Raw genomic sequence first — 26,649 nt, 5'->3', positions numbered from 1 at the left:
CTGCCAAGCCAAGAGGCGGAAACAACCAAAATGCCCATCAACAGATGATGGGGAGACAAAATGTGATTGTATGGGGACCCCCATTTATAGTTCCATTTCCCCCCACACTGAACACGGTGACCCTTGACACATCAAGCTTAGTGAAGTAAGACAGTCCCCAAAGGGCAAATAGTGCGTTTTCACTTCTATGAGCCAAAGCAAATATACAGAAGCCCAAGATGACTGGTGTTACCAGGGAGGCAGTATCTGTTTTTGACGGTGGTAGAATGGCTTCGGAAAGATAAGGAGAATGACAGCACTACCTGAATACAATCAATCTTCCTGAATTATACATGTGGAAACTGTTGAGATGGCACTATGTTTTGTAATGCATAGTCACCACAACTAAAACCCCAAACTCACAACACAGAAGGAAATCTTCCATATGGTAAACAGCATTTATGAAAAACCCTGAGCTAACATGACCCCACAGAGCAAGACTGCGAGCTTCCCTCTTCAGGTCAGGGACAGACAGATACCCGTCTCTGACCGCTGCACCTCATCACTGTCCTGGCCTCGGCCCCTTCTCATAGATGACATGGTCCAAAGACTGCAAAAGAAAGCTACTAATCAATGAATTCAAATTCACACAAACTCAAGATAATAAGGTGGCTCCACAAAAACCAGCCAGTTTTTCTACACCAGCAAGAAGAAAATTAAGGGAACAACTCTATTCACAACAGCAGGTAAAGGGATAAAATACCGGTGCACAAGTTAACCAAGGAAGTTAAAGACTTGTATAACATGGGAAACTATGAAATTTTTTTAAATTAAAGAACTAAATAAGTGGACGGACATTTTTTCCCGTGGGTCAGAAGCCTTTATATTATTAAGAAGTCAGTATTACCTGAAGTAATCTATACAACCCTCACCAAAACCATAATACTTTTTTGCCAAAGTGGACAATCCAATCATCAAATTTATATGGAACTGCAAGAGACCCCAAATAACCAATCTTTAAAAAGATAATGCACCCTTGTTAATTTCAAAGCATAATATAAAAATTACAGTAATCAAAATACATTTATTTTATGTATATATAATAAGCATTTAAACCCATGGGTGAAACTCAAAGTCCAAAAATAAACCCACACCATCAACTAATTGATTTCCAATAAGGGTGTTGAGGCCTTTCAGTGGGGCAAAGAATAGTCTCTCTGTAAAATGGTGCTGGGAAAACAATTTCCATAAATAAAATACCTAGAACCATACTTCATAGCATATAGGAAATTAACCGAAAATGGAATAAGGAGCTAAATGCAGGAACTACAATCTTAAGAGTCTTAGAACGAAAGTTAGGAAGATGCTCTGGGACCTAATTTGTAACAATGGCAGTTTACTGACACAAAAGTATGACCAACAAAAGATGCACTAGGTCACTTTTGAATTTTTCTACAAAATAAAAAGACTGTCAACAAAGTGACAAGACAACCTACAGAATGGGAATGGAAGAAAACTTGAAGGTACTACATATCTGATTGAGTTTAAAACCTAGAGCATATTATACTTGTTTAAATTAAAAACAAAAAACCTACAACATACAAAGAACTTCAACAACAGAGCAACAAAAAAGCAAACGACCCAATCAAAAATGGGCACAAGACTTGAATATATTTCACCAAAGAAGAAATTCAAATGGCCAATAACCACAGTCACTCGACAGTCCTCTGTCCTTCAGGGCAGCCATATCAAAACCACACTGATGCTCACCTCGCATCTACTAAGACGGCTATGATTACAATCAGTAAACAAGCCTTGACCAGGATGTGGAGAAACAGGAACCCTCGTCCTTTGCTAGCAGAATCACGAAACGGTAAAGCCAATGTAGAAAACTGTGAAGCATCGAATTACCCAGCAAAATTCACTCCAAGGTTCCCGCTCAAAAGAACTGTAATCAGGAACATGGACGTGTACCCCAACATCCACTGCAACACCACTCACAGTAGCCGAAAGGTGGGGACAGCCTGAATGTCCATCCTCAACAGGTGAGGGGTCAATGGGTGCACATAAGTCCTACAGGTGCTACAAGACGGACGAATCTTGAAAGCGCTGTGCTGAGTGAAGCCCTTCACAAAGAACAAAAATTGCATGAAATGTCCGTGTACAGAGGTTACCAGGGGAGGGAGTTCTACTTAGCAGGCACTGAGCTTCTGTTACAGGTGGCGGCGGGAAGACGTGAAAACAGTATTGATGGCCACACAACAGGAACAGGATTAGTTGCACTGATTTGGTATATAAAAATGGTCAAAACTGGTTGGGGTGGGGGAACGAGCTGATACCAAGGGCTCAAGTAGGAAGAAAAATGTTTTGAAAATGATGATGGCAACATATGCACACAAGTGCTGTACACAATGGATGGATGGATGGATGGATTGTGACAAGAGCTGTAAGAGCCCCCAAAATGATTATTGAAAAGAAAGGTCAAACTGACAAGTGACACACACACACACACTTTTAAAAAGAGAATTGCCTTTACACTTCTTACAATCATCTTTGCGAAACCACAGAAGCAGCCCCCGCCAGATCATATAGATCCACTTCCACCCTTTAATTCCACCAAGACAGCCCCCTCTTGTCCTTTCCTGGCCTGTCAGACACTGAGCAACTGTGACTCCCAACAGGTGGCGGGAGAGGGCAGATGACAGTTGGAACGCTCATGCACAAACTTCCAGTCCTCACCACCTGTCGGGTTGCCTCTGGAATCACAGAGCCAAGAATTTAGCTCTGAGTTGCCACTAGAATGTCTCCTTCAAGACTAGCAATTCAGCTCCCTGGTTGTTTTTTCAGCCCCTATTTTAGAGGTGAGAAAACGGAGGTCTAAGCAGAAAGAGTCCCAGATTATAACCACTTGCCTTTTTTCCATTGCGAATCCCTGAGTTACAGGTAACTTGGCTTCTACTGGGCTCTGCTCTGCACAATCTCTATGCTTGGGCACATTTCCTGTTTTTCACTAAAACCCATTCTAATGTTAGGCCTAAAATTGCTGTAATTGTGAATCAGGTTCTTCTTTAACTTTACGCTATTTACTAAATTTGGCAGGGTTCCCCTACCCAGTCTGGTAATTTTTTCATCAAAAGAACTATTTTTGATGTTTATGTAAAAAATATTCCCTGTGGTTTCGCATGCCTAAGAAGCATTGATCTGGTCCAATTCCCACAGTGCTTGTATGAAGGGCAGGGGCCGGCTCCCCACGGTTGAGTGTTCTCCGAGCAGTGCTAGCACCGCCACCAGGTCTCTAGGTTCCTGGTCCAAAGTTCTGGTGGGGGAGGGGCTCCTCTTGAACCCATTGCTCTGTGCAGATTCCCTGTCCCAGCCCAGAGTCTGCCCAGGATGGACGCTCTCGGGTCGAGGGCAAGGGGATGGGGTGGTAGGCAGGTGTGTATGGCGGTATTCCAAGGAGCTTAAGACTATATGTGGTCAAGCTATGTTCAAAAAAATGTTTTATTTTGAAAACTCAACTTATGCACAGTAGTTTAAGAATCTCTCTAGTATTTACAAACATACCAATTAATTATCCCTGTTCTTTAAAACAACCGATGCCGATTACCTCACAGTTTCTGTGGGCCAGGAACTGAGTCTAGCTTGGCTGGCTCTTCGTCACCAGGTCTTAGCACAATCGTGGACCAGCCAGCCAGGAAGACTCCATTTCTAGGTTCAGTCCCATGAGCGTTAGCAGAATTCGTCACAGGTGGTGGGACCAGGGGCCTCAATGCCTCGGGCCTGTAAGGCCACCCCACTCCATGGCCTCGCCATTGGGCAGTTCCTAACATGACAAGTTGCCCGAGCCACAGACGTGCATCTGGAAGCAGGGCCCACAGGAAGCCCCAGCACCGCCTAACTGGGTGTGTCAGCTTCATGCTGGCTCCTGGTTTTGTTTGATTTTTTAATTGAGATTCCAGTGAAAGTTCACAGAGCAAATGAGTTTTTCATTCCACAAGTCATGCACAGAAGCCGCTGTCCCTGCGACAAAACGGCACGCTTTGCCGTGTCCCGTCTTCCACTGGGGCCCTATCCCTGCGTGAACACTGCTCACTTGACCCAAGTCTAGGGGGTCTACCAAGTGGGTATCTCCCTGCTATCCTTCAGGCCTGCTGATGGGCTGAACGTTGAGCTGCGAGTGTGAGAAGGGGTCAGGCCTGCTCAGAGGATCCATGTGGGCAGGGGTAAGGGCTCCGGCACTAACCGGAGGAGCCTTAACCTTAATTCTTTTGTTATTCAAGTAATAAGGTGTTTTTGACTACTCTGAAAGAAAAAAAAAGTGGCAAGTAACAATTCTCTATTTCTCGTCAGAACAACCCCATCTTGTTTACTGAGTAAATACTTAAGTCTTTAATAAATGACAGGTATACCAAGCTGTAATTTTTTCCTAATGATTTCATGTTTCCCTCCCTGTTCCTGTGACGAGTCCGAGACTGCTTGGGATGATCTGACTGGGCCTGGGCCTGGGGACCGAGGACCTAACTGTCTTCTGTAGAACTCAGCAGCTGCTCCTGCGCTCCGGAGGACCAAGTACCAGGTCCTGATGCCGCGGCAGCAAACCAGGGAAACTGGTGACTGTTGGGGACTAGAACTGACCTGCTAACTTAGCTAACATTTCCAGAAATGAAGAGTTTCTGGGTGAGCTATCCCGAAGTCAGTACCAAACGCGGACTGGTAACTTCATCCAAACGCAGAAATGCATACACAGCACGGCTGTCCAGGGGCTTTGTAATGGCTCATCTGGAGCTCCGAGTGGCCTGCTTCAATTGTCCACACAGCCAGGCACATTTTCCCGAAGGGCATCGACGGCATTCCGCTTGCAAACACTGCTCTTCAGCAGCAGGAGAATTTAGTGCTTGACCGCAGTCCTCCACATCAAGTGCCATCGCCCTGGGCCACAGACCAGTCATGTCCTCCGCTCTGTGGCTCGGTTCTGTAGTTCACTGCAACGGCCACACACAGAACTCACAATTACTGCGTTTCAGATGGAAGGTAGGTTACAATCATTCAGGAGAAAAACGCCCCAAAGATAGCTGTTTGGTAGGCCATGAGGCAAAGCTCTCTTAGTGCTGCTACTAAGGACCTGCCACTTGGCTGTCAGCCTCAACCTGAAGGCACTCGGCTCCAGCAAACCAGGTTCCCAAAATTCAGTGCTGAAAGGCACCGCCCACGAGGCAGCCTCCTTCCTGCTCAAACACGCAGCTTCACTCGCCCGGGTGCTGCCAAGTCCATGCTCTGTCTCATGCCCTGGTTCCTGGTTCCTGGTTCTGCTGCTGCCGCTCCTGTCACTCCCCTGGTGTCAGAGCTGTCTCATGGATCAACGAGGTTCACTGCCCAGGATCTTGGGGTCCAGAGGACATGCTCCACTCGTGGCTCCGGCTCCTGCTGATAGCGAGATATCTGCCCCCCCTACCCCATCCCACCCCACCTGTTTCTGAGATAGCTCACTATTTCCCCAGCAGGATGGCCATCACTCACAGCTAAGTCATATGATCCAATCAGTATTTCCCAGCTCCAGCTTACCCAGACTCATGAGGAAAATGAAGGTCACTTGACGGAGTAATTAACTACGGCTGTGGCTAGAAGACCCATATTAAATAACAATTACATTGCGGTGGCTCAACAACAAACGACTGCACCATGACAGAAGCAGGGCCACATCACCCCATCCCCACCCCCCCGCCGGAGGCGGAGGGGAGCATTCAATAAGCCATGTGAAAACTGAGCTCCTCACGGTGAAGGTTACCAAATGAAACAGTGTTGCACTTTCTGGCTGCGAAGGTTTTTCGCCAGCTCAGGCATCCATCCCACTTGGCTTGATGCCTCAATGCCTTCCTGCCAGTGACCTGGACTCAGGATTCCATGCAGACACGTGTATTCACCATGGAAGAGCGTGTGAGCCAGAGAAAGGGCTCAGTGCGTGTCTGCTACAGGAGTGACGCTGCCTGGCGGAAAGCCGGGTCCAGAGAAGCACCTCCTCATCCTGGGTCTCCTGACCAAGCATGGCATCGACTCAGGAGCAGTGAGGGAGGTTACAATTACTCAGCTGTACGTCGTTCTTGAACACTGATGACAGAAGACATGTGGGTTTTGGTTACTGACAAGGGGCACAGGTCGAAACCACTATTATACTCAATCATCGTGGGCTCAGTCTCAGTTCACTTCTGGCTTTTGGACGTAAGAGTCATGTGCAGCCACATGCTGTCTCTGGGCATGGTTGCTTTGCTCTATGCATTTCTCTTCTGCAGTTTGGATGAGCTGTTCGTTTTTAGGAACTTGCCCCCTGATCCACATGAGATGAGGCATTGTGAGGGCTGGGGCTGGGGCGCCCTTCCCCGGTGCCCCCAATGCCGAAACAGGCCGACTCAAACCAGCATGGCAGCAGCACCAGGCCCAACGCTGACACAGGAGATGGCAGGGACAAGATGGACATCCATGCAACTAGGGGACACTGCTCTGCAAGTGCCCGCCAATGGCAAGAAAATAAGGGGCGTGAGGCGAGATTATTGCGCGCATACGGACGACTGTGTTCGCAGAGGCTCCATCAACAAGCATGAGGAAACCAGGAAGATGCTTTTCCCTAGAGCAGGCGTGCTCCCATCGGCGCCCGAGCCTGTGATCTCTGTGGGAAGAGACCGCCGCGTCTTCCTACCACAGAGCTACTGGTTAGGCCCAGATGCCGACCTTTCTCATAGCCACCTAAGTGAGTGTGTTGGTTTGCTTTGACAATCCCATGCCATCCTAGTTCTTGACCCGCCTCATAGGTGCAAAACGTAACAGGAGAGGAACCCTCATTAATAGTCGCAGCAACAAAGAAATAGATTATATTCAGGTATAAATTTAACAAGAAATGTACCAAATCAGCAAAACTTTACTAAGAAGCCTGAAGATGAAATTATCTTATTCTTATAAAAACCCCAAACCCAATCCACTGCAAGTGAGTCCATCCCAGCTCCGGGAGGCTAGGGTAGAACTGCTCCTTAGGGTTTTGAGACTGCCACCTTTTGGGGGCATAGGCAGCCCCAACTTTCTCCTGTAGAGTGGCTGCTGGGTACGAACTAACAACTTTGCATTAGCAGTCAATGCTTAATCCATCTAATAACAAAACCATAACTATATAAAATAAATTTCAATCAAATCAACTTAAATCTAAATTACATGGAGTCTGAGGTATAAGATGTAGCTATGCTAACAACAACACAAACTGGCTGGGGATGCGCCAGGCTGGCATCTGTACTGGAATGAGTTTCTTATTTGGGCCCTTCTAGCCAGTCTTTGTGACAGGCCCTGGTGGCATAATGGTTACACCTGGGCTGCTAACTGCAAGGTCAGCAGTTTGAAACCCCCAGCCACTCAAGAGAAAGATGAGGCTTTCTACTCTCATGGCGAGTTACAGTGTCAGAAACTCACACCAGGGTAGTTGGTCTCTGCCCTAGAGAGTCACTATGCGTCACGTCAGCAATGAGTTTGGCTTTTTTGGAGCCAGTCTTTGTAATGCCTACAACCCACCTCATAATGATCCTACAGGAAGTTAACAGACTACAAGTCAGGTCCAGAGAACATTTAGAATACAGCTTGCTTGCTGCAGTGCTTTGCTCTGCTCCTCAGTCGTTCAGTCACATGGCCCCTTACCCTCTGCTCTGCGTCAGCCAATGTTACAAGTCCTTTAGCGGTGATGAATGCCCAAAGGGCACCTAACTTTGCAAACCAGTCTCTTGTCCAAGAGACTTCATGGTCTCTGCTGCGGCCTTCTCTGTTCTCCAAGTTACCATCTCAAACATACCCAACTGGGGCTCTTCCTTCTTGATGGTTCTGGGATTCTCTGTTCCTACTTCCGAAGTGGCTCACTGTCTACCCACCAGAATGGTGAAACTAACCAACCCCCGAGTTAGGACCCCCAAGTAGAACACAAAGGCTGAAAACAACCATACCAAGTAATTTCACTTCATTACAAACATGATTTTTAATACTTGTAAACAATCTTATTTGTTCATAAATTAGATATAATATATAAATATTCAGAGTCTCAAAATTTATAAAGCAAACACTGACAAACTTGAGAAGAACAGTAGGCAGGTCTTATTTAGTGGCTGGAGACTTTAATACATCACTTTATAATGAAGAGAACAAGTCGAATGAAGAGCCATAAATGGAAGGTAGTGGAATAAATAATGTTACAATCAACTTGCAATCAATGGTAAGAAACAAAATGTGTATGAATTATTGAATGAAAAACTCATCTGCTCTGTAAACCCTCACCTAATTGACAATAAAATGTTTTAAAAATAAATAGAAGGTATGAATAACATTATCAACCATCAAAGTTCGTGGGAAAATTCCATTATATTTCAACTCCACTTTTCCATGAGCTTTGAGAAGCCTCCTGTTAGAGCTCCCCCCACCCAGTAACAGCATGACACACAATCTTTCGCCAGGACACAGGCATCATTCACTCTCTAGGACAGGCTCTCTCTCAGGAAACAAAACAAACCTCAACAGACATGAAAAACGGAAGTCATGGAAAGTAGTTTTTAGATCAAACTGAATGAAAATAAAAATTAAAAACAGAAAGAACAGTTTTAACAACTTGTGCAAAAAATGCCAAGTGGGGTTTTTGGCAAAACCATTACTGGTCAGGGAGCGTCAGGCTGGACCTGAGAGCTTTTTTTTTTTTTTTTTTTTTTTTAACATTTTATTAGGGGCTCATACAACTCTTATCACAGTCCATACATATACATACATCAATTGTATAAAGCACATCTGTACATCCTGAGAGCTTTTTAACTGCTGCGCTGGCCCCGTTGGAGCCTTAGACAGAGAAGACTAAGAAAACCTCGCTGCCTGCCAGGGAGCTGTAGAGATCCAGCGACTAGTGCTGTTGGCTAAAGCGGAGACAAGAAAGGGAATGGGGCCTGCCAGAGGGCAGGCTAGAGGGGAAGGAACAGGTCTAGGGAAATCTGGCCTGGAAGGGTGTGTGACCGAATGGACCTTGCGCCCAGTCACTCACTGTTACTGCTAAGTGCCATCCAGTGGGTTCCGGCCCAGAGTGACCTTATGCACAACCGAACGAAGCGCTGCCCGGCCCTCAGAATCGTTCCTGGGCTTGAGCTCATTGCTGCAGCCACTGTGCCAATCCATCTTCTTATGGGCCGTCCTCTTTACTGACCCTCTGCTTTAGTGAGTGTAACAAGTCCCTTTCCTGAGGCACTTAAAGCCTTATCACTTTCACAGGTCTCTGAACCTCAGAGGTGAGGCTGTCTCTAGGTGAGAATGTGCCTAAGGCCAAAGGCATTCCAGACAACCTGGGTTTCATCCTAAGCCTTGAAATAGTCCTTAGGCCATCTTGGTACCCCACATTCACTTTCTGACCACCAAACTGCCAAGGTAAAATCCCAAGGAGACCGGGAGACAATATGCCTGAACAATCTCCTAGGCAATCCAGAAAGGCAGAGAAAAACAGTTTGCCTTCCAGAAAGACAGACAAGCAAGATCCCACACAAAGTATAAGCAAAAGTGACTTAAGGGAGAAACTATGACATTTACATAAAGAGCTAGCTCTTCTTTGCCAAGCCTTGGTGTGGAGTGGGTTACATTCAGCTCCTCACCACAAGGTCAACAGTTCAAAGCCACTAGCCACCCCAAGGGGCAAAAATGAGGCTTTCTACTCCAGTAAAGAGTTAGTCTCAGAAACCTACAGGGACAGTTTTACTTTGTCTTATAAGTCCCATATGAGTTGAAATAGACTTGGTGACGGTGAGTTTTCTGAGATCTCTTTTGCCCTTCCCCAATCTGGCCAGATGACTGTCTTTACTAAGGAGTCCTGGTGGCATAGTGGATTCTACTTTGGGTTGCTAACCACAAGGTCAGCAGTTTGAGCCTACCGGGTGCTTCATGGGAGAAAGGCAAGGCTTGATGCCCCTGTTAAGACTTCTAACCTTAGAAATCCAAAGGAGCAGTCCTACCCTATCCCAGTCAAGACCTCTAGAGAAGTTGCTGCTTAATTCTGTATGTAAACCACTGATCCTGTCTTGCTTTGGGGATTCAGTCTGACACAGTTTTGATACCAAATCCCCCAAGGAAACAAACTTTCTTCCCCAAATAATTCCACCCATGGAATTCCTCTGGTTGTGCAAACCATTTAAGGAAAGGGTACAGGAGCTAGCCAAGAGGGATGAAGGTATTACCCAAATTCTACTCCCATTCTACTTCCTCTTAGTGGCCTGAAGACAAGCTAACACTTTGCAGTAGCCTTAGCTACAGGAATAATTCCGTGGTGAAGGCAAAAAACTGGGCATATTTGAGGCTGCAGTTCCCTCAATATATTTGAAAAAAAAAAGTCAAGTGGGAAAATAAAATAAAAAATGTCAAGTGGAAACCTAATTTGCTGTGTAAATTTTCACCAAAAACACAAACATTTAAAAAAAATAATTACAGAAAAAACATGGGCCAGCACAGAAATATATGAAAACTACATAATACAATTTAAGAACCAGAAAAATATTTATGAGTCAAACAAAAATAACATAGCAAGCCTATGGGGTGCAACAAAAGCAGTACTAAAAAGCAGCAGCAGCACTCAGAAAAATAGAGCAATAAATACCTACATGAAAGACAGCGAGAGAACCCCAAAGCCAGCCTCCCCTACAAGTTGAAGAATTAGAAAAACAAGAGCAAACTAACCCTAAAGCTACCAATAGAGCAAAAATAAATGAAACAGAGAGAAAAATAAAAGAATAAATGAATTGGTATTTGAAAGATCAACAGACTCAGAAAATCTTTGATTAGAGTCTAGACTGATAAAAAAGTAATTACCTTAAATTAGAAACAAAAATGGGGACATTACAACCAATCAATAGAAATATGTAGATTGTAAAACAAAAATGTAGATTGTAAGTGAACACAATGAACAAGAACACAATGAACAATTGGACCCACATAAACTAGATAAATTCCTTATACTCCCTACATTCTCAAGTAGTAGATTAAAACGTTTAAAACAAAAAAAAGAAACAGTGACTATTTCAATAGACCCATAACACGTGAGACGGAGTCAGTAATCAAAAAGAAAGAGTGAAGCCCGGATCCCAGAGAAACCTGCACCTCATGCTCACGTCCGCCCTGTCACAGCAGCTAAATGGTGAATCTGCCGACAGGCCATCAGCAGATAAGCAAGACCTGGGTCTTATAACGGAATCCACATCAGCCACAAAGAGACGAGGTCCTGAAAAATGCCACTGCAAGGAACTTCCAAGGAAGAACTTTGAAAAATATTACGCTGAGCAAGTCAGTAGACTGCAAAAGAATACATACAAGGGGGCTTCAAAGACTGTGTGTGTGTGTGGGGGGGGAATCCTATTATTTCCTCATTCCATTTTCCCATGAGCTTTCTGAAGTCCCCTTGTACTGTGGGATCTCATGTCTACAAAATAAATAGAGATCAAAGATGAACAGTGGTCCCTTGGGTGAGAGAGGTAGGAGGAGTGTTGCTTTGGGAACAGAGTGTATTAGCAGTGTGGAATAATTTGAAGGATGGTGTCATGAACTTGTTCATATAGAAACATATTTTAAAAAAAAGAAACATATTCAAAATTCACAGTTAAGTGAAAAAAAAAACAGACTTTTGGGTCTAATCCTACTTTGGTTTTCCTACCTGTGTGAGTGGGCTTGGAAAACTGGAATGAAAAGATAATGAAATTCTTCCACAAATGTTTTGAAGCCCATTGTATACATATATATTCATATATACCATATACACTCAAAATAGTGAATGGGGCTTTTGGGCTCCCTTCTTCTGGGGCTTTAGCCTAAAGTTGGTATCGGCTTTTTAACATCTTCCAAATTTTTCTTCCATTAATTTCATTGTTTATGCAGAAAAAAATACTAAATTCTTGGTAATGTACTTCCCTCTTAAATCACTCCAATGTGTGCCTGGGTAAAAAAACACCACCCTCTTACCTGTCGAAGCAACTCCAGCTTCTTCAGTTCCTCATTGTAGGCTTCTGGGTTCTCTCCGAAGTTCTTCAGGACAAACTGAAGAGAGACAGAAGCTGTAAGCCAGTGAGCAACGGACACCCTCTGCCCTCTGAGTCCTAGCAGTCTTCTGTCAGGACGATGGGCTAAGGCCAACCCACAACCTGGGCTCCCGCGGAGCAAGATGAGACAGCCAGAGCCACTTCCTTTGAGCACAATGAAAACTACCACTCGGTGAGCCCCGTAAATACATACCCAGGTTAGTCCTCCTAATGCCACTGCCCACGCTACAAAGTCCAGGACTCTGTTGATGGAGTAAGTCAGGGAACTGAGCTGCCAGAAATGGGTCCCCAGGAGGGTCACAACCTCAAGCCTTGCTTCAGAAGCAAGTCCTGGCGTGTGCTGGAGCCACAAGCATAGGAGCCCAAATCCAACAGCAAATGTGAGCGGGCCCAGTCCTCCTCACCGGCTTGTCCCCCCGAGAAAGGGGGGATCTGCAATGTCCTCCTTGGTGAGGAGGGTGGACAGTGGGTCATGAGCAGACGGAGAGAGGAGAGGTGAATGCGCACGTTAGAGGGGTCAGGCCTGCCTGCTCACAGCAGCACTGGCCACCTCACAAGCTGACTCTCGGTGGACATGGTGTACACTCTCCAGCCAGGAGCACAGACATGGGTCAACTAAGAGTCAGTATACCAGGGCAGATGCAAAAAACTAGCCCTGTTATACCAATGGCCAGCGTCTTGATTAGCCATCTTGGGGCCAGGCCCATTCATTCCACAAAATTAAAGGCTGAGACATCCTAACCAAAGCACGTGATGTGGAGTGGAAGGAAGGTCAAGAAAGGCTGAGGAGGCAGCTTGCTCTGTCCACTATCACACCACATCTGAGACGCACCCCACCTCTACCTTTGGCAGGTGCCTATGGAACCAGCAATGTGGGGATCTGGGAGGTTGGCCACAGCTTCTACCTGCCCTGGTGGGGAGGAGGAGTGGAGAGAGGGGAGGGAAGCCCACAGTTGTGGGGCTGTCTGCAGGACCACTCAGCCACTTTCTCAAACCTGTGTCCCTGAGCTCTAACCCTCTGCCACCTTTGGCCTGGACAAACGATCCCTTCAAACTCACCCCTTACCTTGGGGCCAGAATGAACACAACAGTGTTGTCACTCAGCTTTAAATCTTTGAAAGTTCAAGTACACCTGCACGTACACTCACCCCTGGGAGATGGAGGTGGGAACACACCAAGCTTATGGGAAATAAATTGTAACCTAAAAGGAGTGTGCTTATAATGGCTCCCCAAAACCTCCAGGAACAAGTTTAAACTCAACAGAGATAATCATCCTACACAACGCAGCCTTCAAGGCATGTCCCTTGACACTCCCAGGGTCATCGGCCAGCATCTATGGGTCCATCTCAGTGCTGTCAGTCGATTCCAACTCATGGAATCAAAGCAGAAGGACATGCCAACATAGAATGCTCCACAGGGCTTCCAAAGCTGTACATCTTTATGGGAACAAACCAACTCACCTTCTCCCTTTGTGGCTCACACCACTGACCCTGTAGCTCGTAGCCCGATGCTTAATGCACTGCATCACCAGGGAGCTCAACAGTGCTTTGCAGTAACAGATCCTAGGTTTCTATGCTTGGCTAAGCCTCCACTGGGATGCCACTTTCTCCAAGTTCCTCGCTGCTCTCCCACCTTCTAACACGCCTGCATGGAGCTGCGTGTCACAGCAGGGCCCGACAATGACTGGCTCAGGGTCATGGGCGGTGGGGGCAGGCAGGACTTTACCTGATGTGCTGTGTACTCTGCAGAGACTTGCATTATAGAAAAACGCAGTGGAAGATTTTAGGTACAAATGGTGGCTTAGACAGATGGCACTACAGGGAGGAATTCTAACAACAATGAGAGAAATCCAACCGAGGGAAAACCTGGAGCCCTGACCTCTGGCAAAACAGAAGATAAGCTAAGTGAATTGAACCCACACTCACAGAGACAAGCAACCCAATGGAGTCTCTACATTCCCAGGGCATGTGAGGTATTATCAGCTCCATGCTACAGGTGAGAAAATGGAGGGGCAGATTGGTTAGCAGCTGAGGGCCAGATGACGCAGAGGCAAACCTGAGCCAGTCTGTGTCATGGCAATGTCTGTGCTTTTTTTTTTTTTATCATTTTACTGGGGGCTCGTACAATTCTTATCACAATCCATACATACATCCATCGTGTCAAGAACATATGTGCATTTGTTGCCATCATCATTCTCAAAGCATTTGCCTTCTACTTGAGCCCTTAATATCTGCTGCTCACTTTCCCCCTCCCGCCCCACTCCCCCTACCTCATGAACCCTTCATCGTTCATAAATTATTATTTTGTCATATATTACACTGTCCAACGTCTCCCCCTGCCTTCTTCTCTGCTGTCCCTCCCCCAGGGAGGAGGCTATACATAGATTCTTATAATCAGTTGCCCCTTTCTACCCCCACATTCTCTTCACCCTCCAGGCATCGCCACTCTAACCACTGGTCCTGGAGGAGTCATCTGTCCTGGATTCCCTGTGTTTCCAGTTCCTATCTGTGTCTATGTACATCCTCTGGTCTTGGTCTAGTCAGATTTGTAAGGTAGAATTGGGATCATGATAGTGGGGGGGGGAAGTATTTAAGAACTAGAGGAAAGTTATAAGTTTCATCATTGCTACCCTGCACCCTGCCTGATTCATCTCCTCCCCACAACCCTTCAGTAAGGGGTGTCCGGTTGGCTACCAATGGGCTTTGAGTCTCCACTCACCAACATTTTCAATGATATGATTTTTTGTTCCTTGATGCTTGATACCTGATCCCTTCAACAGCTCATGGTCACACAGACTGGTGAGCTTCTTCCATGTGGGCTTTGTTGCTTCTGAGCTAGATGGCTACTTGTTTACCTTCGAGACTTTAAGACCCCAGATGCTATATCTTTTGGTAGCTGGGCACCATCAGCTTTCTTCACCACATTTGCTTATGCACATGTTTGTCTTCATTGATCGTATCAGGGAGGTGGACACGCATTGATAAGATTTTTAGTTCTTTGATGTCTGATAATTGGTCCCTTCTGCACTTTGTGGTCACACAGACTGGTTTGCTTCTTCCATGTGGGCTTTGATGCTTCTCAGCTAGATGGCTGCTTGTTTATCTTCAAGCCTTTAAGACCCCAGTTTGCTATTAACTCTATGTCAGGCTTCATGATGAGCTTTCCTTTGTTAGTCTGGCTTGACCAGATGACATCCATTCATGCCACATCCTCCACATCCTTCGCACAGTCTTTAAAAGGCTTATTCAAAGATGCACCTCATACCACGGCTCTGATTGGCTAGATGTGAGTAAACAAACATTGAAAGCCCTGCAGTGTCAGCGGGGCTTTGAATGAAAAGCGGAGAAACGGCAATCACCGGTGAGATAATGGGCGCTCGTCCCATTGGGGATCCCCAGCGAGATGTTACACCTCACTAGGGTACCACTGACCTGTGTATAAGCCGAACCCGTTTTTTAGCACATATTTTGTGCTGAAAAACTCGGCTACTACACGAGTATATACGGTACTTCCATTCTTTGGTGCATGCATCCTGCTTCCCGGCCCAACCCCAGTATCTTTCTCTGCTCTTCAGGTGAGAAAAAATCTCGGAATCCATAGTGCTACTTAAAAAACAAGCCAAGAGGAGGCAATACCAAGGGCTCAAGTAGAAAGAAATGCTTTGAAAACGATGATGGCAACATACGTGTAAATGTGCTTAAGCCAATAGATATATGTATGGATTGTGATAAGCTGTAGATGCCCACCTTTCTCCCACAATCACTGAAGACAAATGTGTGCCTAAGCAAATGTGGTGAAGAAAGCTGATGATGCCCGGCTATCAAAAGATAAAGTGTATGGGGTCTTAAAGGCTTGAAGATAAACAAGGGGCCATCTAGCTCAGAAGCAACAAAGCCCACATGGAAGAAGCACACCAGCCCGTGTGATCAGCAGGTGTCTAAGGGATCGGGTATCAAGAATTAAAGAAGAAAAAATTATATCATTGTAAATGAGGGTGAGTGCAGAGTGGAGACCCAAAGCCCATCTGTAGGCAACTGGACACCCCCTTACTGAAGGGTCGCAAGAAGGATATGTCAGTCAGGTTGCAGGGTAGCAAAGATGAAACATACAACTTTTTCTACTTCTTAAATGCTTCCTCCCCCTACTATCATGATTCCAATTCTACCTTACAAATCTGGCTAGACCAGAGGATGTACACTGGTACAGATAGGGACTGGAAACACAGGAAATCCAGGACAGATGACCCCTTCAGGGCCAGTGGTGAGAGTGGCAATGATACCTGGAGGGTGGAGGGAAGGTGGGGTAGAAAGGCGGAACCAATTACAAGGATCTACTACATATAACCTCCTCCCTAGGGGATGGAACAGAAAAGTGGATGAAGGGAGACGTCAGACAGTGCAAGATATGACAAAAATAATAATTTATAAATTATCAAGGAAGGGGGAGAGGGGAAGAAGGGGGAAATGAGGAGCTGATATTAAGGGCTCAAGCAGAAAGCAAATGTTTTGAGAATGATGATGACAACAAATGTACAAATGTGCTTGACACAATGGATGGATGTATGGATTGTGGTAAGAATTGTATGAGCCCCCAATAAAATGATTTAAGAATTGTATGAGCCCCCAATAAAATTATTTTTTTAAGCGAAGAAGGAAACACATGTTACTATTAACTTTGTGAACCACACACATTGTTTCTTTTTCCCTCCACTTCCAGATAAAACCTTGGGTTGTTCCACAGAAACAAGAAAATTGGAATCCCACAGGTCCAGTGTAATTAATACAATGTATTCCCTGCTACAAGTGAAGTTTTATTCAGAAACAAGAACACTGCCAGGGAAACTTCAGCCCCTTGGTCCATGTCAGCAAGCCTGAGCCCCAGTCCCAGAGCACCAGTGAGAATAGACCCCCACCCCAGGGAGGCCACCTCACACAAAGTGCAAGGTCACCCCAGGCCTCTCCACGGCACCCACTCACATACCATCTCTTCGGGGCACTAAGTTCAGACCAGGCTATTCAGCCAGCACTCTCAACACACAAGGGTCTAGAGCAGTGGTTCTCAGCCTTTCTTCTTTCAGATGGGTCCTCAGGTGGTGACCCCAACCCTAAAATTATTTTTGGTGCTACCTCATAACTGTCATTTTGCTACTGTTATGAATCGGGCAACCCCTGTAAAAGGGTTGTTCAACCCCCAAAGGGTTCACGACCCACAGGTTGAGAACCCCTGAACCTCCTCGGTGATGGCCAAGTCTGTCTAGGGCTAGGCCCTAAAGGAAATGGATGTAGGCACTTGGTGTATGAACTCAAAGACAGAGAACAGTAAGAAGACAGACGGGTCACAACCACAGGATGACAACATCCTGCCCACTGCTAGCACCCTGGGTCTTCTGGACCACCCACCCTGCTCTCCCCCGACCCCCTCGCTCTGCCTAAGTGTACGCACAGCACATGTGAGCAAGTTCCAAGAAAGCCAGTGGCCCCAAGGGAAACCTGGAAGGGCAAAAACTGCAGAGGACAGACAAGGCTCTACTGAGGTTTGAATAAAATGATCACAAAGAAGAGGCCGCGGGTGTGCACACTCTGTAAGGCGGGCCACCAGGGGCAGCGGGAGGGCAGAGAGAGAGGCTCTTGGGGAAGACCAGAGCAAGGGCAACGGCCAGATGGGGAAGCAAGAGAGGTGGAATGAATGTTCCAGGAAAGGACTGGGGAGCGGGCTAGAAAGGCTGGCTGAATCGGGCTGCAAGCAGGCCGGGTTTCCCTGGACAAGTGAGGTGAGAGTGGACAGAACTGGGAGGCTGCTCAGGGAGAACTAAGAGGCCATCTGGTGGGCTCTCTTGTCCCTCCTGACGCTGGGTTACTAGGTGAGTAACTAGGAGCGGCGCTGCTTGAAAGCAGGGGTTTCTGTCACCACTGTATTCCCAGAAAGTAACACTCCATAACTTTTTGTTCAATGAATGAATCACGATGCATGCAACAACTGTCCTACTGGATGAGCTTCAGTGCTGGTGGCTGAAGACAGGTTTCTGAAATAGAGGCAAGATCTCTAAACACTAATTACACGTGGCCAATCACATGTAACAAGCATCATCCTCTCAGTATCCAGTGAGTCAGCACCCTGGGCTCCAAAGCTCAGGTAAGAGGGTGCAAGGCCACCAGGCTTGCCACATGAAAAAACGACATCTTCCCAAGTATCCCGGCCCAGCTGAGCCCGGCAGGTCAGGGCCAGCTTGCTCTTCCCCGGTTCTCATCCCACAGGATTCCATAAGGAAGGGATGCTCATTGGGAGCAAAAACCCCGACTGGCTGTAGGGGCAACGATTCTTAATGCGGCGCTTCTAGCCAATTCTCCTCACACAGGTCTGAGACGATGGGGACTAGTCACCTGTGAGTAATTATGAACAAGATTCCCCGGAGTGCCATCCTGCTGCACATAAAATGAGCCCTCTGAGAAGCAGGGGGAGGCATCTCAGGACCAGCAAGAACCAGGTGTGGAGCACATCCCCTGGACTCAAGAGCCCTGCGCAGTGAACCTCCTGGATGCAGAAGACAGCCATGCCATCAGAGCATGGGACAGTGATGGATTTCCCAAACCACGGATCAAGTACAGCCCAGTGCTTTTGTGCAGCAGGCTGGTTTTCAGAGTGGGGTGCCTCTGGGCACGCACTTGGGGAGGCTGGACTGGCTGATACATAAGTTGGGGCCGAGTGTCTCAGGCGGAGGCTTGCTGGGCTGGGGTGCCCCAGTGCAGGGAGTTGGGAATGCTGACCCACTGAGTGTCGCAAGCTGGAGGCTTTCAAGTTGAGGTTCACAGCAGTGTCATGCCCTTTGGGCATGTCTTAGCAGACTCGATAGAACTGTGAACCAGGTCCTGATAAACAGCTCAACGCTGGGCATTTCTCACTGGCAGTACAACTTCTTAACTTTCTGAAGAAACTTTTGAATCATGAATTTTTGTCTGAGTTTGTGTGTAGGCCTTTGGCCATTAGAACCCAAAGAGGTCTAATGGAGAACACCAAGACCACACACTGGCTAACACAAAAGAGGCTCTCAAAACCTAAGACCTCCCCACAAAAATCCACCATGTACCTGGAATACAATTACCCATGCTTGAAGCCCACCTCCTTTGGCAAGACTTCCCCGATGGGCCCTCCTCAGGTGGCGCACTTCCACACACGGCACACACCTCTGCTTACACTCATCAGCGCACTCTCATTTACACATTTCCTCTCGGGGACTACAAATGCCTTGGAAAGGGGGAGTCTCTTATTCTTGTGGGTCACCAGGCACTAGGCAGGGCTCGACAGATTGACCACACACTACCATATTTTACCTTACTGTCCTGCACCTTGCTCTGGTGGTGTACTGATTACCAGTCGGACTGTGATCCGCATGGTTGGCAGTTCAAAACCACAGCAGCTCCAAAGGACAAAGAGTGGGCTTTGTACTCCCGTAAACAGTCCTGCAGGAGGGTCAGTGAGAGTCAGCACTGACTCGATGGCAGTGAGTTTGGTTTGGATCCTACACCGTGATGGCATAGTGGTTACCTGTTGAACTGCTACCGAAAGGTCAGCAGTTTGAAACCACCAGCTGCTCCTTGGGAGAAAGGAATCTTTCCATTCCTATGAGGAGTTACATTCTCCGAAACCCATGGGCGCAGTTCTATCCTACAGGGTCCTTGTGAGTCGGCAGCAGCTCGATGGCAATGAGTCTGCCGGTCATTTTTGTTTGTTTATCCTAAACCAAAGGTGTCCTGGTGGTGCCGTCAGCTGCGTGTTGGGCTGCTGATCACAAGGTAGGGGGTTCATACCCCCCAGCTGCCCTGTGGGAGAAAGATGAGACAGGCGTTCCTGTGAAGATTCACAGCTGCAGGAACCCTGCAATGATAGGGTCGCTGACTTGGACTCAGCTCGATGACCGTGGATCTGAAGTACACCCCTTAGTGCCAAAGCACTGGTGGAGAGTGCCACAACTCAAGGGCTGAGGGGCTGAGCAAGACAAGTGTGGGAGTGACAGGAGGCAGAGCCGGGGCTCTCCAGCTAGGGACGGCAGTCCAGGGCAGGGGGAGTTCCCAGGCTGTAGTGGTCACAGTCTTCTCTTTGGGACAGGGAAGGCGTTCTGGGCTACCCTGGGAGGGGTGGCCAGTCCCAAGATCAGTGGGCTCATTCAATACCGCCCAGTCTTACTCATCATGAGGTGGCATCCTTCCCAAACCCAAAGAAAAGGAGCCGAAATCTAGGACATGACAGTGATTCTTGATCACTGGCTCCTACCTCAGGCTAAACAAACTCTTCTCCGGAAGGCCCAGGAGCTCGCAAGGAAGTCGCTGCTCACAACACACCTTGCTGGAATGGCGGGAAGACCAGAACAGCAAAGGTACGTTAAACAGAAACATCTCCTGGGAGTTTCTGGGCTAAGCTTTGATGCACATTTGCAGCCACCGTCTCTGGCCCATCACTGGAGAAATGTGTTCCCGATAACCAGCTACATGCAGAAGGGCATCCCCCTAGGCTGTGAGGTACATGGCGGCAATGTCAGATGGGAAATAGGTCAGACAAACCTAGCACACTTATTTGTCATCGGGAAGAGAAGGGAGCGTTCAGGCTGGAAGAGATTTGGTCTAATGAAGTTCTGTGGAGAGACAGCTGTAGCTGGGCCTTGACAGGAGACCCAAACCAATACGGGTATGCCTCCCTTGTCAGAGACCAGGACCACCGCTTTGCATTTACCAAAGACCTGACCAGCCTGTCCTCATCCGTGTAACGCAAAGGAGACCGGTGGAAAGCAAAGTGGGAGCTGTACCTGTTTGAACCACCAACTGTTGTGGTTAGCAGCCCAACACCTAGTCCACAGAGCCACCAGAGCTCCTCAGTAGGGCCCCTACCACTAACCACTACCACCCCTCCCTGCCAGGAGTCCATCCTGACTCTCAGGGACCTCACAGGATGGAGGAGTATCACCCCTGTGAGTTCCCACAGCTGTAAATCATGAAAAGCCTCGACTTTCTGCAGTGAAGCAGCTGGTGGATTCTAACTACTGACCTGTGGTTACCAGCCCAACAAGTAAACCACCTAAATTAAACGGAGCAGGGTCAGGGAGAACTCTGAACAGCAAACTGCAACTGGCCTTTATTCCTTAGGAACAAAGCGTTCTCTTGTTGTATTTTAGGGGGTGGGGGGAAATCCAATTTATTGTACTTGTATAAAAGAGCAGATGGAGACGAGACCAAAGTCTGTGGACGAGAACAAAATTCTGGAATTGGTCTAACTTCCTGGTTCTACAGAGGGAAGAGGCTAAACAAATAACTCGACAGCATACACACTGTTAGTGACTGAATACGGCCCGCCAGAAATACAGAAAGAGGAAGGGAGACACTTTCTCGAGAAACCACCGCTAAACCCATTTTTCTACCACCACTCCTCGCAAGCACAATCAGGGAAAGGCGCTGGCGCAGCAGCACTATCAGCGACAGGCTGCCCACCTGCAGTACTCTACCATTTATTTCACTTCTGCTCTGGCCCTCAACGCTCATTGGTGGTTCTTCCCCACACACCTAAGGGCATCCTCACAGGGCACCTGATCTCTCCTCACAGGCTTCAGGTAACACCACACCTTGCTGCCTGGCCCTTTCAAAACATGCTGGCTCAAAACAATGACTGGAATGGGAGCTCCCCGGGAGCTATACTGTTTACGCCTCTAATTTTTCAGATCTCAAACCAAAATCACTGCCCTCGAGTCCGCGCTGACTCATATCGACCCTCGAGGGCGGTATGTGCCTGTGTGGGTTTCCGAGACTTTAATTCTTTACGGGGTAAAAAGCCCCTTTCTCCCAAGGTGCAGGCTGGTGGTTTAGAACTACTAGCATTGTAGATGGCAGCCAAGCTAGTAACTGCTACGCCGCCAGGGTTCCTCTGCTTAGAGATACGGTTTTGAAACCAGTAACCTTAAAGTCGACTCGAACTCATGGCGGTGACTCCATCGACTTCAGAATTGAACTGTGCTCCACAGCGTTTCCAACGGCGAACTTTTTGGACATCGGTCGCCAGACCTTTCTTCTAAGGTGCCTCTGAGTGGGCTCCAGCCTCTAACCTTAAAGCTACCAGGTGAACGCACTAACCGTTGGCTTCCACGAAAAAGTGGCCCCTCCCAAAATTTAACAAGGAATTTTATCTTTTGATTCGACGAGGCTCCCAAATAGGGGTCTTCTGAGAAGACCGTACAGCAATTGCACCCAGTGTCGGAGACCTCCGGAATGCGAACTCACGGGGGCTCACACATCCCAAGTCCTCCTTAGCCGTCGGTCCCAAGGGGATCGTGGATGCACATCGTACAGACCAGGAACAAGGCCGTTCAACTCGGTGGTGAGGGCCGCTCCTTACCGCCCGCCGCCACCCCCGACCCCCCACCGCCGACCCTGAGGGGCGTAGAGGAGGGGCGGAGCAGAACCGAGCCCCGAGCGTCACACTGAGGAAGTGCGGTGCCACGGGGGGAATTCTGCGCGATGGCTCAGGAATGAAGTGGGAAAACGGGTTCCTAAGAGGATACGGCGCTAGCCCCGAGGGGCAAGGGGAGGAGGGACCGGGGGGTTGACCGGCGGGCGCAGGGGCGCGGGCCGGGGCCGCGGAGCCCGCCGAGGCCCCTGCGGGCCTCCCTCGACTCTGCGACGGGGACGGGGAGGTGATGGACGCACAGGGGGCGTCACGCGCTGGAGGACGACGGAGGTGCGCCGGGAGGGGCAGGCGCTCTCACCTTCTTCACGGCGGGTTGGAAGTGGAAGTCGCCAGCCTCTTTCAGGTCCAGCCAGATCATGGGCATTCGGGGAACGGCCTCCATGGCGGCTACTGCCCGCCGGGGCCCGGGCCGCTCCCGTAGCTGCTTGGCTGCTGGCTCAGCCGCGCGCCCTACCCCGCCCCTCCACGCCGGAAGTACCTCGTCACGAGGGGACGGAAAAGCCCCCGGGGCCTGCTGGGAGATGTAGTCCTGGTCCCACCCGCGCAGCCTTTTGCGCATGTGCCCTAGCCTCTGCGCATGCTCACTCTCCTTCCCGTGGAGGGCTGAAAAGGGACCTCCTACGCGAGGCCTAAGAGTTTTGGAGAATAGTAGTGTTCCTCCTCCGCTAGGCTACGCGGCCGGGCGCATGCTCTTTCTTTTTCCGGCAGACAAACCTACTCAGCATCATACACTCTGTCAATGTCGTACCCTGTTCCCGTGGTGTCTAGGGCGGTGGGGAACCTTTCCCGGAACGCTAAGGGAGGTCACCCAGGGGCGCCGAGCCTGGAAGCAGAGCGAGCAAGCTCTGCATGGGGCATTCCAAGGGAATGTTCTCGACTTTGGCGCCAGGGAACGGCCACCCTGGCTGGGAGGCCAGTCACTGCTTAATAGAAAAGGGAGTGTCCACTTGAGATGATGGAGAAAGAGCGTCTATGAATTGTGTGTAAAGGGGACAAGGGAGGCTCAGAGCAATATGGGTCGCTGTCTTGGAAGGGGACCACGGAATCGCTGGAGAAACGTGTGGCAGTGTGCTTCTGTAGCGACTGGAAGCCTAGGAAAGCCCCTGGGGCAGTTCTACTCAGTCCTGCAGTGTGGATATGCGTCCGAATCCACTTAGGGCAATAGGTGTGGGATGCATCACTTGTTTTTTTGTTTGGGTATGGGGGAAGTTAGGGGTAAGGCCAGGGGGAAAATGGTGGAGCTGTTGTACTTCTCCAACAGCAGTGTGAGAAGCCAGAAAGGGGTGAAATGTGGGCAAAGGGTGAGACATGTTTTGAAGACGCGTGGCCTATCCTGAGGTGGACTGGAAATAGGAGGGAATGAGGGTCTGAGATGATTCTGGAATTTTGGCTGATAAAACCGTTGCCTGTCACGACTCGACTGAGGTGGGAAACAACTAGGAACATGTTTTCTAGTAGGAGCAGGGGTTCAGGGTTGCCCATAAGAAGCTGAAGATGCCTTAGTTATTCAAGGAGACTGAGATGTAGGAGCTGCCCTCAGAGGAAAGGCTTCCCCTGTCAGTCAAGGTTACAGTGAGTCGCCCCAAACCTTTCAAGTCTTAGTTCAGAGGCCTCCCTTCATCTGGATGGAGTTAGTGCTTCTCAACCTGTTAGATCTCTCTGAAGATAAGAGTTGTACCTCCCCTCTCCTCCCTCTCTCCGTTTCTCTGCCACCCCGAGTGCGGTGGTGCTCCGACTTCACCATGTAGTCTCATAAGACTTTCAGGATTAATAGATTCCTGGCCAAGAAACAGAAGCAGAATCGGCCCATTCCCCAATGGATTTGAATGAAAACCGGTAATAAAATCAGGTACAACTCCAAGAAAAGACATTGGAGAAGAACCAAGCTGGGGCTGTAAGGAGCCCCCTGAAGGATGGCACGCATGGCCGCATTTTCCCAGGCTCAAATTTTGTCTCCATCTGATGACTTGAACTTCTATTGGCAAATAATCTGGTTTATTCCTTGGTTTTTTGCTTCCTAATCAAGTTTAACAAGAAATGATGTAAGGCTGTTGGTGTGAGAAAAAAAAAAAGAGTTGTACCTCCATCCTTGGCTCCATGCAAGAAAGAATTCACGCTGAAGCCTTGTTCGTGATCCAAATGAGTTTTATGAGAGTTAGAATAAGTTTCAGGTTTACACGGCACCCATAGGACTCCTCCCGACCATGCAGCCTGGCAGAAGCTGCTCAGCCTCACACAAAGTTCTCTCTCCCCCTAACTCTAGGCTCCTGCCTTTTCAAGGATTCCACGGGGAGGCGTGGTTGATGACCACTGATCGACCTCATTGGCTGAATTGAATTCACCTGGCCCAGGTGGGCCATTCCAGTGTTAGCGCCCACCCATGCCTACCGGCGGGAAACCTGAGCCTCTGGGCATGTGCAGTGCGCAGCACCTTGTTCCCGAGCTTGGCTCTCTGGGCATGCATTAACGGACATCTCCATCCCTATGCTAGAGCGACCTAACAAACCTTCCTAATGCCGCAACCCTTTAATACAGTTCCTCATGTGGTGACCCCCCCAACCATAAAATTATTTTCTGTGCTAATTCATAACTGTCATTTTGTTACTATTATGAATCGGGCATCCCCTGGGAAGAGGTCATTTAACCCCCAAAGGGGTCACAACCCACAGATTGAGAACCACTGAGTGAGAGCAAAAGAAAATGTAAGATCTTGTAGATTTTTTTTTGAAGAGAAAAATATCGAATGCACAACAGAAAAGTGGGGGAAGGGAGACGTTGGACAGTGTAAGATATGACAAAAAATTTATAAATTATCAAGTTTATGAGGGAGGGGGGAGTGGGGAGGGAGGGTAAAAATGAGCTGATACCAAGGGCACAAGTAGAAAGCAAATGTTTTAAGAATGATGATGGCAACAAATGTACAAATGTGCTTGACACAATGGATGTATGTATGGATTGTGATAAGAATTGTACGAGCCCTCATTAAAGTGATTAAAAAAAGAAAAAAAATGTATCAGTATCTTAAAAGAGCCGGGATGCAGAGGACCTTTTTTATTATTATTAAAAGTTCATTTTATTGGGGGCTCTTACAGCTCTTAAAACAATCCATTGTATCTTATAGCATCAATTGTATCAAGCATATTTGTAATATGTTGCCATCATTATTTTCTAAACATTTACTTTTCAATTGAGCCCTGGGTATCAGCTCTTCTTTTTTCCCACCCTTGTGACCCCTTGATAAGTTATACATTATTATTATTTTCTTATCTTACACCAACCACTGTCTCCCTTCTCCCATGGTTTCTGTTGTTTGTCCACCTGGGGGTGTGGGGTGTGGTTATATGTTGATCATTGCAATCAGTTCCCCCTTCCTCTCCTCTTCTTCCCAACTTCTCCCTACCCTCCTGATATCGCTACTCCCATTCCTGTCCCTGGATTCCATGTGTCATGAGCTCTTATCTGTACCTGTGTACATGCTCCGGTCTAACCCACAATGAAAGGCATGACTGGGGTCCTAGTGGGGGGTGAGGAAGCCTCAAGGAACCAGAAGAATATTGTATGTTTCATTGGTGCTATACTGTGCCCTGGTTGACTCATCCCTTCCTTGTGACCCTTCTGTGAGGGAATCTCCCATTGTCTACAGATGGGTTTTAGATCTCTGATCCAACCCCCCTCATTCTCAACAATATATTTTTGTTTGTTGTTTTGGATCTCCTGATGCCTGTTACTGGATCCTGATCCTGTCAAAACCTCATGATCACACAGGCTTCCATGTGGGCTTGTTGCTTCTCTGCTAGATGGCTGCTTGTTTACCTTCAAGCCTTTAAGACCCCAGACACTATATCTTTTGATAGCCGGGCACCATCCGCTTTCATCACATTTGCTTATGCACCCATTTTGTCTTTAGCGGTCGTGCTGGGGGGTGAACATTACAGAATGCCAGGTTGATAGAACAAAGTGTTTTTGCGTTGAGGCAGGATTTGAACAGAAGTCCAAAGTTCATCTATTACCTCAGTGTATTGCCCCATAAATATATGTACATAGGCTAATACCTCTCTTTTTATGGATTAATGTATTTACACTTATGTTTATACCTCTATCCATAGCTTTGCTTCCTAGATCTTTCCTCCGTCTCCTCTTACCTTCTACAAGG

At 47.8% G+C, this 26,649-nt stretch overlaps 1 protein-coding gene across 1 annotated transcript in view; it reads right to left on the bottom strand.

Annotated features, from left to right (window-relative positions):
- Positions 1–22,966, bottom strand: part of PTPN23 (protein tyrosine phosphatase non-receptor type 23) — a 34,960-nt gene extending 11,994 nt beyond the window's left edge. The window contains exons 1-2 of the mRNA XM_075547251.1: positions 22,795–22,966; positions 11,974–12,048 (exon numbers count right to left, since the gene is read on the bottom strand). Of these exons, the coding sequence (XP_075403366.1) occupies positions 11,974–12,048; positions 22,795–22,878 (159 nt within the window). The 5' untranslated portion in view covers positions 22,879–22,966. The remainder of the gene's footprint in view (positions 1–11,973; positions 12,049–22,794) is intronic.
- Positions 22,967–26,649: the final 3,683 nt, after the last annotated feature.

This window comes from Tenrec ecaudatus, chromosome 4 (genome assembly GCF_050624435.1).
Source record: "Tenrec ecaudatus isolate mTenEca1 chromosome 4, mTenEca1.hap1, whole genome shotgun sequence".
NCBI lineage: Eukaryota > Metazoa > Chordata > Mammalia > Afrosoricida > Tenrecidae > Tenrec > Tenrec ecaudatus.
This window is presented reverse-complemented; position numbering and strand designations above follow the sequence as displayed.